We start from the raw sequence: 19,179 nt of genomic DNA on the forward strand, positions 1-19,179 counted from the left end.
GTACATTGTCCATTTTTATGAATCAGATAGATAAATAGATAGATGGATGAATATGAAATTAAACATGTAAAGTGTCCCATGTTTCATGAGTTGAACATAAAGATCCCAGAAATGTTCCATACGCACAAAAAGCTTATTTCTCAAAAATGTTGTACACAAATTTGTTTACATCTCTGTTAGTGAGCATTTTTGCTTTGCCAAGATAATCCATCCACCTGAAAGGTGTGGCATATCAATAAGCTGATTAAACTGCATGATCATGATACAGGTACCCTCTAAAATGTGCAATGACACAGATGTCTCAAGTTTTGAGAGAGCGTGCAATTGGTATGCTGACTGCAATGTTGTTTTAGAGAATTTGGCAGTACGTCCAACCGGCCTCACAACCGCAGACCACGTGTAACCACGCAAGCCTAGGACCTCCATATCTGGCTTCTTCACCTGCGGGATTGTCTGAGGGAGGGGGAGTTGATGGATGCTGGGTGCTGAGGAGTATTTCTGTCTGTAATAAATAACTTTTGTGGGCAAAAACTCATTCTGATTGGCTGGGCCTTTTTTCCCTTGGTGTGATATGAATATGGTACATCCCATTAACCTATTAATAAACAAATTAGGCATATTTGGGCAGTCTTGATACAATTTTTTTTACAGAAATACAATGGTTCATTGGATCCGTCTAAAACTTTGCACATGCACTACTGCTATCAAGTGGCCAAAATATACACCTGGGCTGGTGCATTTCAAAGATGATGGTACAAAATAACTTTTTTTATATTATATATTTTATATTTGTATATTCCTAATTGTGCACTCTCCTCAAACAATAGGATGATATTATTTCACTGTAATAGCTACTGTAAATTGGACAGTGCCTTTAGATTAACAAGAATTTAAGCTTGCTGCCAATATCAGATATGTTTATGTCCTGGGAAATGTTCTTGTTACTTACAACCTCATGCTAATCGCATTAGACTACGTTAGGTCAACCATCCCGTAGAAGGGACACTGATCCCGAAGATGTTTTAATAAACTTCTATAATTACCTTTTAAGACGTATTCGCGTTAGACCTTTTTGTATCCTGTTGCAATTTTGATTAATTTAAGTGATTTTGAGTGCAATATTTATGTATTCATTCTCCCATGCATGGTTTCACACTTTTAGCAGGTGAACATTGCTCTAGCAACCTCTGGGTCTGTCTCTGCCCTCTGGGGAGGGTCTTGTTAATTTACTTGGCCCTAGGGATGGTGCAGGCAGATATTGGGGGCTGGCTGCGGTGCTCCCATTCCTGGTTCTCACTTCCTGCATTAGACCATCAATCACATTGGTCCCTCTGTCTGTCCTACCAGTTTCACTGGTAGGGCCCCCATCAACCGTGCCTCTTTTGGAGACCCCCCCCCCCCCCCCCTACGTGGTTAATATTCTTGTCCCAAAGATTAAGCAATTACACATGGCCGGTACATTGAAACGGTGAATGGTTCATTAAATCAGTTATTGTTCCCTTTATCACTCCAATGTTACTTGGATTACTTGGAATTCTAGTGCTAAGATATGCAAACAAGTTCTGATCTCTGGGGACAGGTGCATTTATCAGACCCAAACCCCATACGGAGTGCTGTCGGGTGCCCTGGACGCTTTTGGTGACCCTTTGTGGCCCTGGAGTCTCATTCGAATGTCTGACCTATCAACTTTTTATGGTAGTTTCTGTGCCTACCATGGCTACCACTGGAAACAAGGAATCAGGGTTTGATTCAGGAGAGGGAGCCTGAGAAATGGCTACCACATCCAAGGAAGGCAGCAGGCAAGCAAATGATCCACACCCGATTTCGGGAGAAAGTGATGAAAAGTAACTATGCAGGACTTTCGAGTCCCTGTAATTGCAATAAGTACACTTCAAATTATTTCATGATGATCCATTACTGATGTTCAGAACTGATGTTTAGAAGCATTTTTACAGTGGTAAGAAACTTCAGAAAGTGTCACTATGTTAAAACAGTCAAATTTGACTGCCTGTTGTGTATCAGAAAGTGTCACTATGTTAAAACAGTCAAATTTGACTGCCTGTTGTGTATTGTCATTCAGTGTGACATAATATCCAATGGGGTCACGCCATTAAATGAAAGGGGAAAGAAATGTTGTCTTGGACAAAATGGTAAAATAATTGTTAAGCATGAGGCATGTAACATTATAATAATAGACAAGTAAGATAATTGCCTTTTACCTAGGCTTATTGTCAGGCTGGTGGGTGTAGCTGGTGTAGAAAGTCAGGCGCAGTAGAGCAGAGATGAGTGAAACAACGCACTTTACTCGACAGCACAAAGTAAACAATTTACAAAGTGCAAAAAGAACGGTTGCCACAAAACATGGGTGATAAACAGCATCCGGTACAAACCGGCCAGAACATACTGACCTGAACAAATAACAATCACACACAAAGACATGGGGGAAACAGAGGGTTAAATACATGACCAGTAATTGGGAAATGAAAACCAGGTGTGTGGAAAAACGAGACAAAACAAATGGAAAATGACAAATGGATCGTCGATGGCTAGAAGACCGGTGACGTCGACCGCCGAACACCACCCGAACAAGGAGCGGCATCAACTTCGGCCGAAGTCGTGACAGTACCCCACCCCTTGAAGCGCGGCTCCAGCTGCGCGTCGACACCAGCCTCGGGGCCCGGAGGACGAGGCGCAGGGCGATCCGGATGGAGGCGGTGGAACTCTCGCAGCATTGAAGGATCCAACACATCCTCCACCGGAACCCAGCATCTCTCCTCCGGACCATACCCCTCCCAGTCCACGAGGTACGGAAGGCCCCTGGCCCGACGTCTCGATTCCATTATGGAACGAACGGAGTATGCCGGTGCCCCCTCGATGTCCAGAGGGGGGGAGTAACCTCCCGCACCTCAGACTCCTGGAGCGGGCCACCACCGGCCTGAGGAAAGACACATGGAACGAGAGGTTAATGCTGTAATCGGGGGGAAGCTGTAACCTGTAACAAACCTTGTTTACTCTCCTCAGAACTTTAAATGGCCCCATAAACCACGGACCCAGCTTCCGACAGCGTCCCATGTTTCCTCCGCACGCCGGAACCAGTCGTCCACCGCAGGAGCCTCGGTCTGACTCCGATGCCAAGGAGCCAGAACCGGCTGAAACCCCAATACACACTGGAAAGGGGAGAGGTTAGTGGAGGAGTGGCGGAGCGAGTTGTGGCCCATCTCTGCCCAGGGCACGAACGCTGCCCACTCCCCCGGCTGGTCCTGGCAATAGGACCTCAGAAACCTACCCACATCCTGGTTAACTCTCTCCACCTGCCCATTACTCTCGGGGTGATAACCTGAGGTGAGGCTAACCGAGACCCCCAGACGTTCCATGGACGCCCTCCAGACCCTCGACGTGACCCTGAGCAGATAGTATATCCTCACGCACCCCGTAGTGCCGGAAGATGTGGGTAAACGAGGCCTCTGCAGTCTGTAGGGAAAAGGGCAAAGGGATGAGATGACAGGACTTAGAAGAACTTGTCAGGACTTGTCCGCCTCAGCCAACCACTGCAACCGCACCGGTCCCGCCTTCAGCAGTGAGGTAATGGGAGCCGCTACCTGAGTATCTGGTATTAGTTGGCAAACCCTAGAAACCGCTACACTTCCTTTACCGTGGTGGGAGTCGGCTAATTGTGCACGGCTAAAATGCTGTCACTCTCCATCTCCACCCCTGAAGTGGAAATGCAGTACCCTAGGAAGGAGACGGACTGTTGGAAGAACAGACATTTCTCAGCCTTAACATACAGGTCATGCTCCAACAGTCGACCAAGCACCCTGCGCACCAGGGACACATGCTCGGCGCGTGTAGCGGAGAATATCAGGATGTCATCAATATACACCACTACACCCTGCCCGTGCAGGTCCTTGAAAATCTTGTCTACAAGGCCTGGAAGACTGATGGAGCATTCATCAACCCGTATGGCATGACGAGGTACTCATAGTGCCCTGAGGTGGTACTGAAAGTCTTCCACTCGTCTCCCTCCCGGATACGCACCAGGTTGTAAGCGCTCCTGAGATCCAATATTGTGAAGAAGTGCGCCCCGTGCATTGACTCAATCGCACTGGCTATGAGAGGTAGTGGGTAACTGTACCTCACCGTGATCTGGTTGATGCCTCGATAGTCAATACATGGGCGCAGACCTCCATTATTTTTCTTCGCAAAAACTGAACTTGAAGAGGCAGGTGAAGTGGAGGGCCAAATGTACCCCTGCCCCAGGGATACGGAGACATATGTTTCCATAGCCGCAGTCTCCTCTTGCGACAGGGGATACACTTGACTCCTGGGAAGTGCTGCGTCTACTAGGAGATTTATCGCACAATCCCCCCGTCGATGGGGTGGTAATTGAGTTGCCTTCTTTTTACAGAAGGCGATAGCCAAATCGTCATATTCAGAGGGGATGCGCACGGTGGAGACCTGGTCTGGACTTTCCACCGTAGTCGCACCGACGGAAACCCCTAAACACCTACCCGAGCACTTTCGTGACCACCCCGTGAGAGCCCTCTGTTGCCACGGAATAGTGGGGTCATGACAGGCCAATCAGGGTAGGCCCAGCATCACGGGAAACGCAGGAGAATCAATAAGGAAGAGACTGATTCTCTCCTTGTGACCCTCCCGCGTCACAATGCCCAGTGGAGGGGTGGCCTCCCTAATTAGCCCTGACCCTAATGGTTGACTATCTAGGACATGAACTGGGAAGGGCATATCCACTGGAACAATAGGGATCCCTAAACTATGGGCAAATGATCTGTCAATAAAGTTCCCAGCTGAGCCTGAATCTACGAGCGCCTTATACTGGGAATGAGGAGAAAACTCAGGGCTCCGAGAACTTCACCACACCTACCACCTCCAATACTTCATCCTCATTCACGTCCATTTCTCCTCCTGTCTTCAGCTCACTCTGCTTACACTTTCTACCATTCTTCTTCAACAAACCATCTCCCTTTTTTCTACAATTTTTTAACCAACTCAAGCTCACCATCTTCCTCCCTCTCTCTCTTAGACCTCCTCTGCCTCTCCTTTTCCCTGCATTCCTCCTCCGTATTCCAAGTATATGTCTCCTTATGATAATACTGCACTTCTCCTGACATACATCTTGTTCTTGCCTTCTCAAGGGATGCCATTTAACCGTCTTTCACAATCTTTGTACAATCAGCACGAACCCCTCGGGATCCCATGTTATTCTTTATCAGAAGCTACCGCGACACTTTTCAATTTCAAACAAGCGCTCTCTCAGGGTCCCCCTGGATACGGATCCTTGGGACGTCTCTACCCTTAACCCCTAACCCTTAACTGAATCATTGCAAATTCAACTTCAATGGAGTAGGGAAATCCCAGGGATAATATACTGTAGCCTATGTTCATCATAGATGTTTTCCTGTGAATATTCTTCAATTGCTGTAATTTATTGTGTAGGCTGTATGAGGGTATCAAACTGTTGATCCGTTTATACCAGGGGTGAGCATTACTATCACATCTACCAAGGAAGGAGCCATCGTCTCACCTGATTGAACTAAATTACACCAAAACAACGAGTGAAATTAGAGTGAGTATTGACTTTTGTAAACATAAGTGTTTATTTGTATATACATGAGTATATATATGAATCTATAATTACGTAAGAGGAAATAATGTACAATGCATAGCAAAATCTCTGTACAAACCAATAAATAATGCCAGGTCAACAAATATATAAACAAAGACAATTCCATATGACATCTTAATATTTTCATGAGACAAGACACCGCAAATACATATAAAAGGTTTTTAACTCTATGATAATGGCAATGGCAACAGATACTGCCAAAGTAATATGCAGAGTAGGACCAGTCATTCCAGGTAAAGCAAAGCAGACTCCAGTAAATGATGAATAACACCACAAAACAATCAGTGATCAGTCAAGTGGTAGTAAACACACAGTTAGGTAAAGCATAAAACATACTGAACCATTTCAAATGTCAAGAGTCAAATTAGTTCCTGTTGCTAAGTGGTTCAGTTTCTCCAAGGGTAACCAGTAATAACCACACTGCCACCTAGGCTTGAACAGTGTATCTGAGGTTCTTAGAATGTTGTTGTAGTGTTCAGAACATAACACTCAGAAATGGCCATCTCTCCGAGAAAAAGCAAGTGATAGAGAAATAAAACAAACAATGTATTTTGAGAGTAACAGACCCCTCGTCCTCCCTCCCTCCCTCACCCACTCTACTCATCTCTTTGGTACATATAGGAAGGGGTAAACCAGCCACCTTTCTCCATGGCCTGAAATATTTTCTACCACCACGTGGACCTCTATCTATTCTCCGTCAGGGTTGAGTTTTCCCCATTTAATTGTGTCATAATGGAGAGAGAGACAGAGAGAGAATGTGTGTTCACAGTGCTCTGCATAGAAGAGAGCCAATCGGAGCAATCGGCAAAGACCCAATCACAGTGTAAGGGAACAAATCACAGTGAGGGAGTTCGATTAAGTGCACCAGGCTATGGCCCATGACGTGAATGGGCCAAAGCGGTGAGGGAGGAGTACCCTTCTCAAATCGAATTGTAATTTGTGCCGCTCGGTCATGTTGTCAACAAGGCAGCATCATGAATCGTTCAGAAACATACATCTCTTTTTCCATAAAATATGTTTGAATCTTCTAATTAGTTTTCATTGGGAAGGCAGTTAAAGCCTTTTAAAAAAAATCAAAAGCAATCACTTCTGCATGTGAAAACACAGAATCCTAGTCATTAAACCATGTGCTTAACCTACGTCACTTTTGTTTAGAGCCAACTTCGCCATCGGCCAAAACGGGGTACATGGCTTACTCCTAGGAGGCAACCCGGTTACAAAACTAATGCAATTAAAGCTAACCCAGTTCACCCGGGGAAGTCCGGAGCATTAATTGAATACCCTCAGTGACACAGCCCAGAAGAGATAACCAATCATTATGCTATGTATGTCCCCCCAAAAAGAACTCTTAACATCACGGGGGAGTCTCTACCATGCTGCTATTACTCATCTCTATGGTCCTACCATGGTCATCAAGGAAAGGACACACATTTAAAAAGCAACTGAAGGGGTTGGGACCAGCATACAGCACTGAGCAATAAAGGCATGTAATGTCAGTGAAATGACAACTTTTTGGTCGTCTATTCCATGACATGAAAAGACCACTGTCATGCTTGTAATAACTTCAGAGTTGGTGTCATTCCTCTCACTCTTGTCTGCTTGTAAGTAAGAAGAAGCTTTGGGGTTTGATGCACTGCTTTCTTTTGAGGCGAGGATTATTAACTCCTCTTGCATGGTTGGGCAGCCATAAGGGGAATCATCAGGCAGTTACAGATTATACATGATACCACTATCCCACTGTCAGTACTGGGATGTAAACCCTTGTTTTCCATACAGAGATAGTCCAGTAGGGACAGGGTGGTATGAAATGCTGTCCTCTGAGCCCCTTAAATGAAGGTGAATTATTGACCTTTAGAAAATGTACATTTAGCAGCAGCCCCATAGCAAAGGAAATGGTGGCAAAAACAACTAAAGCAATAGCCTAACTGTAATGGGAACATCGTCAAACATACAGGTCCATTGCAAAGTAATGCTGATATTATGCTGTGAAGTTGGGTATTTCTTAAATACCATAATACTGTATCTCTATCACGTTTTTCTCTTATTTTACACCTAACTCTCTGTAATCTTTCTAATGTTTATTTTGAGCATATTGAGCTCCATTGCTACATCCTTCTTCCTTGTAGTGGTTATAATTGAATATAACAAGATGTGTCTCTTGGCTGCTCTTAATAGAGTGTACACTATTCACACCTTGTTTGCTCTGAAATGGGCACAGACTTGAACCTATATTCAATATGGCAGCATCTGCAGTAAACTCTTCAAACTTACAAAGGAGCACCTCTCTATCTAATCACACCAGGCCACTTTAGTTTTCTGTACGTTCCTTGTGCTCCTGTTTTACTATATTTACTAACACCCCTCTTATCATCACAGAGTCAGAGAGAGTATTTAACATGACCAGATATTCCAAATATCTGTAAACACCATTGCCACAAACTCAGGCACGAAGGGTTAGGGACAGCACATTGTTAAGCTCCCAATAATCAAGTCCTGAGCCAAGAAGACATCAGTCTCTTCAGGCTTGTCTGGAGAGTCCTGGTCTGGACACAATTGTGTTGATACCAGTAATTGCTTCTCCTGCTTTGCTGCCTGCTTATGATACATGCAGACAGTTCTTGTTTTTCACTAGGCTCCATCTCTAGTGTAGTTCTCAGATACTTTAGTGTAGGTGGATTTAGAGGGCCTTAATCCAGAAGACTGACAGAGAGCTGGGGCACTCGCCCTCAGAAGATCCCTTTGGCAATTTTCAGGCCCTTCTGCTTCATGCGGGGCAGCGTAGAGCTAGCTACACTCTTGGCCCGGCCTGTCTTGGATGAGGTACGTTTCTTCAGCACGAAGTTATAGTTGGCGGTAGAGTTCATGGCATAGAAAACGTTGGCATTGTCTGGGATCCGCAGCTCTATAGGGTGAGAGGAGAGGTGTATATATTGTCAGTAAAAACATTTGTTTTCCAGGTAAGTAATTCATAAATTAGGACACTATACAAGATGGATGGAGATAAGTGTCAGTGGTAAGAACAACAAATGGATATACTATTAATGACAATCTGTTTGAATGATAATGAAAAGTATTATATGGGCGAAAACGAAATATGGAAAGGTCCAATGCAGCCATTTTGATCTCAATATCATTTGCATATTTCCGTTGGGGAACGCTTACTTTGAAGTGCGCGTGTGCAATAACTCAATTCACATTTGCACTCCTAAACAACGCAATTTTAAAATTTTTTGGCAAAGGGTAAAGTCTACAAAACTTAGTCCACTCTGTTCGTTACGTATTTTTGTTTTGGGAATTGAAAACTGCATTGAGTTTAAATGTTTCATCGATGAGAAAATTTGCAGAATGTCGTCCAAAATCCATCTCGTTCCATCTTCTCCCACTGCCGGCCACTGGGGTTCTTCTCACTACCATCGCACTGCCGGCCACTAGGGTTCTTCTCACTACCATCGCACTGCCGGCCACTGGGGTTCCTCTAACTACCATCACTACCACATTTATACATCCAGTGAAATATTTGTCTCATTGTTCTATCTGTGGCACTATTTTCAAAGTAACATCATCACGTGATCAACGACAATGAATCTTACGTGTTTGTTCAAACCCGGTGTTGCAAAAAGCGAGATCCCTCTGATTTCTCTGTGGTTCCACTGCATTCTTCGATTCCAAGCTGCTTTCAAACATCGACCTCTACTGGACATCGTACTTACAATGAATGTAGTTAGGATTTTTTAATTAAGTGTAACCTGAACGGTAGCTCAGCAGGTTGAGTCGGGTTCTTCGGGACTGCCATTTTTACCTTAACTATAGATTTAAGAAGAAAGTTAAGCAAATTCCTCAAAAAGTTTATTGGAAACTTTCTTGCGCTATTTCTTATGTTTCTCCTTAAGTAAAAAGTTAAGCATTTTGATTCTTGAAAATAAAGTTAATGCAAAGATAGCTAAATTCATAAAAGCAATTGAACATTGGTTTAACATTCACTCACAAACTTCATCTGAAAGATTCAGTATTGATTATTTTAAACCCAAGAACATGTTTTAGAACGGTAGTCTCTGTAAGAAATATGCTAACATAATTGCCATTGCTAGCTAGATCGCAATCTAAATCGGTTGCCTAGCAACAACCATCTTAAGATTTGTAAGAAGATATTTGAGAAGTTCGTAAGAAAATCATTAAATCTTAAAATATTGTTGAGGAATTGCACTTGCGAACTATTTTATGAACATATTTTTTTCTTTTCTTAAGAAGGGATAGCAATTAAGTACCTAACTGTGATTGTTTTCAATTAAAATGGTCAAAGAGAAACAAAAATAGCTTATTAGCAAAGAGACATTTCTCAAGGAAGAATTTTGCTAGGACTGTCTGGGAGGGATCAAATCTAATTTTATTGGTCACATACACGTGTTTAGCAGATGTTATTGCAGGGTGTAGCAAAATGCTTGTAACTGCTTGGTCTGAGTGGGGAGGGGAAAACAGTAAACCAGCTGTTATTGGCAGAGCAGTTTGGAACTCTTTTTTATTGGTCCATTAACTAATTTACCCCTGGTGATGTCACCAGGCAGGCCAAAACTCCAACCAGCTCTTACACTAAATGGGCATTATTATCATTTTCATAATTTCACAGTATTATTCCAACCTCATATTGTGGAAATATAAAGCACAGGAAATCAAGTTTTTGGGCCTTTAACATATTTTTGGTAAATTATAATATTACCTTTTTCTTCAGAGATTTTCTGCATCAGCTCATAGTCCTCAGCTTTCTCTCGCTCCAGGTTGTGTTTCACCATGGCTTTCCTGATGACTGCTGGCGTCTTGTCCTGACTGGTCACCTGCACCAGGAGATAAAGAACACATTTTTAGTTGACATATAAAACTGATGTGCCTGAAATCTCTTCTCTGGCTCAGACATTGTTTATTGAATGAACCACCCTCTGCTAACAATTAAAATTTTCCACAAGGAAAACATTTCACAAGAAATGAATCTATCAATATCAAATAACTCTCTCCTGCTCCTCCTCCTTGGTCTTACCAGGATGCTCTTGTACATGTTGCCGTTGTCCACCTCCAGGCTGACTCTGATGATGCAGCAGTCATCCACCTGCTGGTTGTAGCGGGGCAGGGAAAGGGTGGAGTAGCAGGATACGGCTGAGACTGAGCGCTTGTGGGAGTGGGAGGCGCCTGGGAGAGGAGTGGAGGAGGACACCGAGGAGGACGAAGCACTGCTGGAGCCTGAACCGGAACCCATCCCTGAGGTGTCTAGAGATGACAGGGAGGTGGACTCCCAAAACTAGAGAAAAAGAGAGAGAGATTGATTACAACCATTTACAGTCCAAAGAACAAGCTTCTGTTGCAGAGTGGCATGCTGCAAGAAACAAATAAAATGTGAAATGTGAAAGTATGAGTCGTAAGTATAAAGATAATGAGGGTGAGAAGCTGAGAAGTAATGTCTGTGATGAGACGGTAATGAGGAGGTTAGAAAAGAAGAAACCCCCTCGTGTTAGAGTGAGAGGGTTAGAAAGAAGAATCCCCCCTAGTGTTATAGTGAAAGGGTTAGAAAGAAGAAACCCCCTCGTGTGAGAGTGAGAGGGTTAGAAAGAAGAAACCCCCCTAGTGTTATAGTGAAAGGGTTAGAAAGAAGAAACCCCCTCGTGTTAGAGTGAGAGGGTTAGAAAGAAGAACCCCCCCTCGTGTTAGAGTGAGATGGTTAGAAAGAAGAAACCCCCCTAGTGTTAGAGTGAGAGGGTTAGAAAGAAGAAACCCCCCTAGTGTTAGAGTGAGAGGGTTAGAAAGAAGAAACCCCCCTAATGTTAGAGTGAGAGGGTTAGAAAGAAGAAACCCCCTCGTGTGAGAGTGTTAGAAAGAAGAAACCCCCTCGTGTTAGAGTGAGAGGGTTAGAAAGAAGAACCCCCCTCGTGTTAGAGTGAGATGGTTAGAAAGAAGAAACCCCCCTCGTGTTAGAGTGAGAGGGTTAGAAAGAAGAAACCCCCCTAGTGTTAGAGTGAGAGGGTTAGAAAGAAGAAACCCCCCTAGTGTTAGAGTGAGAGGGTTAGAAAGAAGAAACCCCCCTAGTGTTAGAGTGAGAGGGTTAGAAAGAAGAAACCCCCTCGTGTTAGAGTGAGAGGGTTAGAAAGAAGAAACCCCCTCGTGTGAGAGTGAGAGGGTTAGAAAGAAGAAACCCAACCTAGTGTTAGAGTGAGAGGGTTAGAAAGAAGAAACCCCCTCGTGTTAAAGTGAGAGGATTAGAAAGAAGAAACCCCCCTAGTGTTAAAGTGAGAGGATTAGAAAGAAGAAACCCCCTCGTGTGAGAGTGAGAGGATTAGAAAGAAGAAACCCCCCTAGTGTTAAAGTGAGAGGATTCGAAAGAAGAAACCCCCCTAGTGTTAAAGTGAGAGGATTAGAAAGAAGAAACCCCCCTCGTGTTAGAGTGAGAGGGTTAGAAAGAAGAAACCCCCTCGTGTGAGAGTGAGAGGATTAGAAAGAAGAAACCCCCCTCGTGTGAGAGTGAGAGGGTTAGAAAGAAGAAACCCCCCTAATGTTAGAGTGAGAGAGTTAGAAAGAAGAAACCCCCTCGTGTTAGAGTGAGAGGATTAGAAAGAAGAAACCCCCCTTGTGTGAGAGTGAGAGGATTAGAAAGAAGAAACCCCCCTTGTGTGAGAGTGAGAGGATTAGAAAGAAGAAACCCCCCTCGTGTTAGAGTGAGAGGGTTAGAAAGAAGAAACCCCCTCGTGTGAGAGTGAGAGGATTAGAAAGAAGAAACCCCCCTCGTGTGAGAGTGAGAGGGTTAGAAAGAAGAAACCCCCTCGTGTTAGAGTGAGAGGGTTAGAAAGAAGAAACCCCCTCGTGTTAGAGTGAGAGGATTAGAAAGAAAAGGTTGCTGAGTGGAAGTACCGTGAAGTTGGGATCAGGAGTCTGCCACTCTTTCCCCAAAGCAGACGCTGAATGTTTTACTGAGGATGTAGAGCTCTATAGAGGGAATCACAGCCACAGTTAGCCAAAAGTCTGCCCGGTAAAGTAAGTACATGGGGCAGTGTCAATTCACATGGCCCTTAATCATTATAGAACATTCATTCAAAGACATGACGATGTCAGGACTGAAATTGCTGCAGTGATGCTGTAATTTCAGTATCTCAGAAAAAAAAATCAAGATGGATGTGTGCGGCATGATGAAATGCCTCTGCATCTAGTGGGAGTGTTCTCCTCCCCCCCATGTGACCATGGTCCGCCTCCTCACCTTTCTCTCTTGGGCGTCCGGTGAGTCAGACAGGAAGCTGGAGTTGACATCCTCCAGGTCAGAGCCGCTGGAGCCAGCTGAGGTGACGCTGAGGGTGTCCCCACTATCAACTCCCCCTCCCTGGTACAGTCTGAAGTGGGACTGGTCAAACGACTTGGAGTGGGAGCTTCCTGCACTGCTGCAGCTGGCCTCAGTTAACTGCCGACTGGAGTTGGAGGAAAACACAGAGACGTATAAGAACCGGACCACTGTACACAATGGAAAACACCGGGTAAGAAAATGTCAATAATAATTTTCAACTACACTGAACAAAAATATAAACGCGACATGCAACAATTTCAAAGATTTTTACTGAGTTACAGTTCATGCAAGTCTGTCAATTGAAATAAATTCATTAGGCCCTAATCTCTGGATTTCACAGCTGGGAATAAAATATTTGTTAGTCACCGATACCTTAAAAAAAAGGTAGGGGCGTGGATCAGAAAACCAGTCAGTATCTGGTGTGACCACCATTTGCCTCATGCAGTGTGACATTTCTTAGAGTTGAGAGTTGATTAGGCTGTTGATTGTGGCCTGTGGAATGTTGTCTCAGTCCTCTTCAATGGCAATGTGAAGTTGCTGGATTTTGGCGGGAACTGGAACACGCTGTTGTACATGTCGATCCAGAGCATCCCACACATGCTCAATTGGTGACATGTCTGGTGAGTATGCAGGCCATGGAGGAACTGGGACATTGTGAGGCCAGTTGGACAAACTGCAAAATTCTCTAAAACGACGTTGGAGGCGGCTTATGGTAGAGAAATTAACATTCAATTATCTGGCAACAGCTCTGGTGGACATTCCTGCATTCAGCATTCCAATTGCATTGTGTTGTGTGACAAAACTGCACATTTTAGAGTGGCCTTTTGTTGTGTACAGCACAAGGAGCACCTGTGTACTGATCATGTTGTTTCATCAGCTTCTTGATATATCACACCTGTCAGGTGGATGGATTATCTTGGCAAAGGAGAAATGCTCACTACCATGTATGGAACATTTCTGTAATCTTTTATTTCAGCTCGTGAAACATGGAACCAACACTTTACATGTTGCGTTCATATTTCTGTTCAGTGTATAATACATTTAGGGATAGTGTGAAAAGTTGTCTATACTATATGGGACTTACTCGCTCCAGCGTTTCATGATGCCCCCGTTCTTCTTGGCTCTGAGAGTGTTGCTGGCAGACTCAGACAGCGGTTCAATCTCACAGGACAGAGTGTAGCTGTGGAGAAAAGGAATGTAAATGACAACACTGTATGACCATATAGACTTGATTCTTTTCATTTTACCTTTCATAAAAATCCTTAGGCCTCTCCTCACCTCTCTGTCTCACTGAGTCTCTCCACTTCTGAGAACCAATCCCTGAAGAGGCTGTCCTGGGTGAAACTGTAGTTGTTGGACGCCAACTGCAGAAGCTTAATCTGAGCTATCACCTCAAACTCCTGCAAAGAGAGAGAGAGAGAGAGAGAGAGAGAGAGAGAGAGAGACAGAGATAGATAGATAGAGAGAGAGAGACAGAGAGAGAGAGATAGATAGAGAGAGAGATAGAGAGAGAGAGATTGATAGAGAGAGAGACAGAGAGAGAGAGAGATATAGAGAGAGAGATAGAGAGAGAGAGATAGATAGAGAGAGAGATAGAGAGAGATAGATAGAGAGAGAGAGAGCGAGAGAGGGGGGAGGTGAGTCTCTGCCAGTCACCTCTGGTGGGCCACAACCATAATACCAGGGCGTCTCCCTGTTTACCAACACTTATTTATCATAGGTACATATGAATTTAATTTACCTTTCGTCGCTTCTCAAAGTTGATAAGTCCACTCTGGAATAGAGAACAAAGAACAATTAGATGTGGGCACTATTCATGTTGCTATAAACAGAGACTTAACAAGTGGACTGAAGAGGCTACAGGATCCAGAGATAGGTAGACTCTCACCTCTGTGAAGTCTTTCATAGCCGTGTCCATCATGACCAGGTCAGTGAGGAAGGTGCCCAGGTAAGGAATGGTCCCCTGCATCACCCCCTGGGACAGAGACAGAGTCAGAGAGAGGAGTTATCAGAGAGAGCAGTGACCACAGGAGCAATAACACGCATCTAACCACTAGATGGCGCTATGAACACAATAACAGCATAAAGTGGTTGACTTTGGTATTTCATGTTAAAAAAAAACATCTCAACTCACCAAGTCTCTCTGCTGCTGGTGTCTCCTCTGTGCTCGTTTAGGGTTCATCTCCAGGGTGGCAAATTTGGAGGTGCCCTCCTGCAGAGAGAGAGGGAGGAGAATCTGGTTTTACAAAACTGCCTAGAACAGTGCAAAAACCAAATGGGAAACACAACTGGTATTGGCCATGATTCAATTTCAGAAGAGTAGACGGACAGGGCTTAACTAATTCACAAATATATGAGAGGGTGCAGTATGGGCACTGTCGAGTTAACTCTCACATTTCTGTGAATGGTGCAAACCAGAGTGATTCTTCACCCCAGGTAATGAGAGCTTGCAATCCTACACAGGCCTGGTTGGGCTGGCCCAGATAGATAGAGTAGTAGTGGTAAGTGGGAGCAGAGGTAAGCAGGACAACGCCTTGGGATATCCCTTACAGGCTCATGCCTCATTAGGGTGGTGCTCTTATCTGTACTTGCCAACTGCCTATGACGTCAGCGGGGATTCCCTCTGAGCAAGCACAGGTTTCCTCTGTCAATTCACAGCCAATGTACAAGTACGTCAACAAGCACCCCAGGCTTCAATGTTAGGGCCAATTCATTTACACGCCTAATAGCCTAGGAATGTGGATAGGAATACCTGTTGGAGAAACACTCTGCTTTTTCCTATCATAATTGCTTCGTATGACATCAAAGTAATTTCCCCATTTCACCAGTGAAAGAATATGCTGGCAGTTAAAGAGTAACTTATGCTAAATAGGCATAACAACGACGAGGGCACGTCCTATTTCTTTGTGTAGGAATGTATTCAGGTGAGCAGACTAAATATGTTTCTCTTGGAGGATTCAGATATAACTGAATATGTTGTCTGCTATCTAATCGTCTGTGAACTTCATCAAAGAGAATATGACCTGCCTCTAGTCCTGGTAGAAGCACTGAGCCTCGTGTTGAAAGAGTAAAATATGAACGACTACTGGTGACACGCTCTTCTTCTGCAGGCATAGCAAGTCCTCTCGAAACACAAACACACTGATACTTGCACTGGTGGATCTGATACACTTTAGAGGGAACACTACAAGGTAAGATTCTATACAGTGTTGTACAACTCATGATGAATGATAAATGAGCTAGCAACTGAGAGGAGACAAGGTGTTAGCTAGTTTGTCTATTCATTTTCAGGTTGCTATGGAGACCCAGCTGTACAGATAGAGATGAGGGCCAATAAAGCAGTAATGGGTCAGCCAGCCACATTTCCTGTCAACTACTAAGTTGTCAACCCCCACTTTTGACACAACCACATCCTGTTTATGCAGTCCCTATCCTAAAAGATCTACTAGGTGCTGAGTAACATTTGGGTCATTTATGCACACAATCGTTTCGACATCCACGCTTCTCCCTCTGAGCATTGACCCACCTTGACCAACAGCTCTCGGCTTAGAGAGTAGTTGTTGTCATCCGAGAAGATTTCTGACAGCTCACGGAAGGTGCGGAAATTCTCTCTGTTGGCAGAATAAGTCAAATAGGTCAAAAGAGGAACCTGATATCTCAGTGGCAAAGACAAACCTAAACCACCACTACAAAAAAAACTATAAATTACATTTTAACTTCTACCATCAACCCAACCATAAACCCATGTCACTAATGATGTTTTCTTTGGTGGTTGGGGAACTTGACCATGAAACCCCCCTGGTTCAATTCATAATCTAATAGTACACCCTCCAACCCAACTGTTATCCCTCTGTCGCTGATCCCCTGTCTCACCTGGACACCTCATCCCAGGTCTTCTTGAGTCGGTGGAGAGAGTTACACTGCAGAGCAGAGAGGATAGCTCTCAGAGATGAGAAGTTCTTGAGGATCCGACATTCCTAAACACAACAGAAAGAACCCATGGAGTGACAAAAACAGACATGACCAATGACCTACACATGAAACTAACTGTTGAGTGATTGAGCCAGAGAGTGGGTCTAATGCCTTACCCTGGCCACCTCTATCCAGCGCTCCACCAGTCTGGCCCGCTGGGTGGGCTTCAGACAGGGGTTGCTGAGGCAGGTGGTGATGACACAGTTGGTGACACTGTTGAACTGGGCCACAGTGGCCCGAATGGTGGGGGCCAGGTGCTCCTTCCCCTTCTTATCCCGCTGGGACCAGATGCCCCCCAGGCAGTGGTAGGGGACCACCTTCTTGAACAGATCCTACAGGGTGATGTCAGGGGGGAGGGAGAGAGAAGGTAAGGGTAAGTAAGGGTGAGCACAAAGAAGATGAAATTGAAGTAACTTGAACTCGAGCAGCAAGTTCAAATTAAGAGGGGAATGTCTCACCGCATCCATGAGTGTGAACTGCTCAGCAACCATGATGGGGTCAAAGGACAGTAAGTTCAGGGCAGGAAGCTCGTCCTCAAAGACACTCTCTTCCTGTGTGGCGAACGGACAGCCAACCTGCTCCACTGTAAAGAAAACACAGCTGAGATAATAATCAGACTGCCTAAATGACCGTCTATTTTACCAGTTCACCACAGGCCCTTAATAAGCATCAGCATCCCCATCATCCCTGATATCTCTGAGACACAGACCAGTTTAACCCTATCCTGGCTCTCACCGTTAAGGTCCGGCTCACACCGATGCCTGCGGTGGAAGAGGGCCAGCAGGTTGAGTGCACGGCGCTCCAGGTCAGAGCCAGGGAAGTGTTGGTGCAGGTAGGACATCAGGTGGTGTAGACAGCTATACTGTGGAGGACTCCAGAAGTCCTCTGAGTACTGGTCCAGCCACGCCCCCAGGATGGATGACACATTGCTGCAAGACACAACCCGGATGGGAAGAGGCAGGGAATGAGGAGACGTGCAGATGACAGAGAGGGAAGAGCACCAGTGGTACATTAGAATTCTGAAAGATCAAACTGTTTGAACACGCTGGTCTCCCCAGACACTTACTGTCTGATCTCTGTGTGGTCCTCCTGAGTGTGTCTGTGTAAGTCTATACCAGGCTGGTTCTGAAACTTGGCATACCTAAGACATGAAGGACAACATCTGTCAACGTTCTACAGAGGGAACTGACACGTACACTGTGTTAGTTTGTGTGTGTTTGTGTGTACACCAGCAGGTGTGGTTTTAGCTTCATAGCCGACAGTCTCTGTACCTGTTGAGTAGGAGGCCCAGCACCTGCTGGGTGGTGGCGAAGGAGCGGTAGGTGCAGAGGAAGATGGTGACGTAGGTGGAGTCCTTGCCCCTGAACGCAGACACCATGTATTCTACCAGCCTCTCCAGCGTACCAGCCTTAATGGTGCGTACTTTACATGTCTCATACAGGCTGAGTGCAGAGTCTGTCTCCACCCCCAGCCATCGCTGCCCTTTACTGGCCGACTGGTGCAGCTGCACTTTCCTCAGGGTGATGGTGAAGACTGCCCCCTCCTCCACCTCCTCTCCGATCTCCTGTGTCGAGCTCTACAGGGGGAAAAAAGACAGCAAAATGTTGGAAATACACAAGCAACGTTTGAGATCGGGCCTTTGCTCTATCTCTCAATCACTCACAGTGGAGGCTGCCGAGGAGAGGTCGGCTCATAATACTGGCTGGAATGGAGTCCATGGAATGGCATCAACCACATAGAAACCACCAGTTTGATGTGTTTGATACCATTCCATTAACTCCATTCCTGCCAGTATTATGAGCCGTCCTCCCCTCAGCAGCCTCCACTGGGGTATATGCATAAATAACAATACTGTTCAGCAAACAGAGGTTGCTATAGATACACAGCCCAACAACAGAGCCCTGCTTTACAAACAAGGAACTAACAATCAAGTGTATTTATAAAGCCCTTCTTACATCAGCTGATGTCACAAAGTGCTGTATAGAAACCCATCCTCAAAGCCCAAACAGCCAGCAATGCAGGTGTAGAAGCCCAATGAAAGAGGCCATAAAACAGTTCACTGTTGTTGATTGTTGTCACCATTCGTTTTTTTCTCTCCAGCTCTCCAACACAGAATGTTGTAAACAGTAATGGTCATTTAAACGCACACAGTCTGACATAACCAGTACATGTAGCAGAATACATTTACAATACAGGACTTTACAGTGAGCATCCCAGGCACTTGGCCCAGATAGCCAAGCAACATCAGTTT

At 44.9% G+C, this 19,179-nt stretch overlaps 1 protein-coding gene across 3 annotated transcripts in view; it reads right to left on the bottom strand.

Moving 5' to 3' along the window:
- Nucleotides 1–5,596: 5,596 nt before the first annotated feature.
- LOC109895772 (ral guanine nucleotide dissociation stimulator) overlaps nt 5,597–19,179 on the bottom strand; it is a 32,221-nt gene continuing 18,638 nt past the window's right edge. For all 3 annotated transcript variants that reach the window (XM_020489746.2, XM_020489745.2, XM_020489742.2), the window contains exons 2-18: nt 18,200–18,504; nt 17,995–18,069; nt 17,664–17,857; nt 17,387–17,511; nt 17,045–17,260; nt 16,830–16,933; nt 16,483–16,567; nt 15,091–15,168; nt 14,845–14,931; nt 14,698–14,730; nt 14,235–14,356; nt 14,041–14,136; nt 12,876–13,080; nt 12,533–12,607; nt 10,674–10,931; nt 10,359–10,473; nt 5,597–8,546 (exon numbers count right to left, since the gene is read on the bottom strand). In XM_020489746.2, coding sequence (XP_020345335.1) covers nt 8,371–8,546; nt 10,359–10,473; nt 10,674–10,931; nt 12,533–12,607; nt 12,876–13,080; nt 14,041–14,136; nt 14,235–14,356; nt 14,698–14,730; nt 14,845–14,931; nt 15,091–15,168; nt 16,483–16,567; nt 16,830–16,933; nt 17,045–17,260; nt 17,387–17,511; nt 17,664–17,857; nt 17,995–18,069; nt 18,200–18,504 — 2,349 coding nt within the window. In that variant the 3' untranslated portion in view covers nt 5,597–8,370. The remainder of the gene's footprint in view (nt 8,547–10,358; nt 10,474–10,673; nt 10,932–12,532; nt 12,608–12,875; nt 13,081–14,040; nt 14,137–14,234; nt 14,357–14,697; nt 14,731–14,844; nt 14,932–15,090; nt 15,169–16,482; nt 16,568–16,829; nt 16,934–17,044; nt 17,261–17,386; nt 17,512–17,663; nt 17,858–17,994; nt 18,070–18,199; nt 18,505–19,179) is intronic.

Source organism: Oncorhynchus kisutch, linkage group LG8 (assembly GCF_002021735.2).
Source record: "Oncorhynchus kisutch isolate 150728-3 linkage group LG8, Okis_V2, whole genome shotgun sequence".
NCBI classification, from domain to species: domain Eukaryota; kingdom Metazoa; phylum Chordata; class Actinopteri; order Salmoniformes; family Salmonidae; genus Oncorhynchus; species Oncorhynchus kisutch.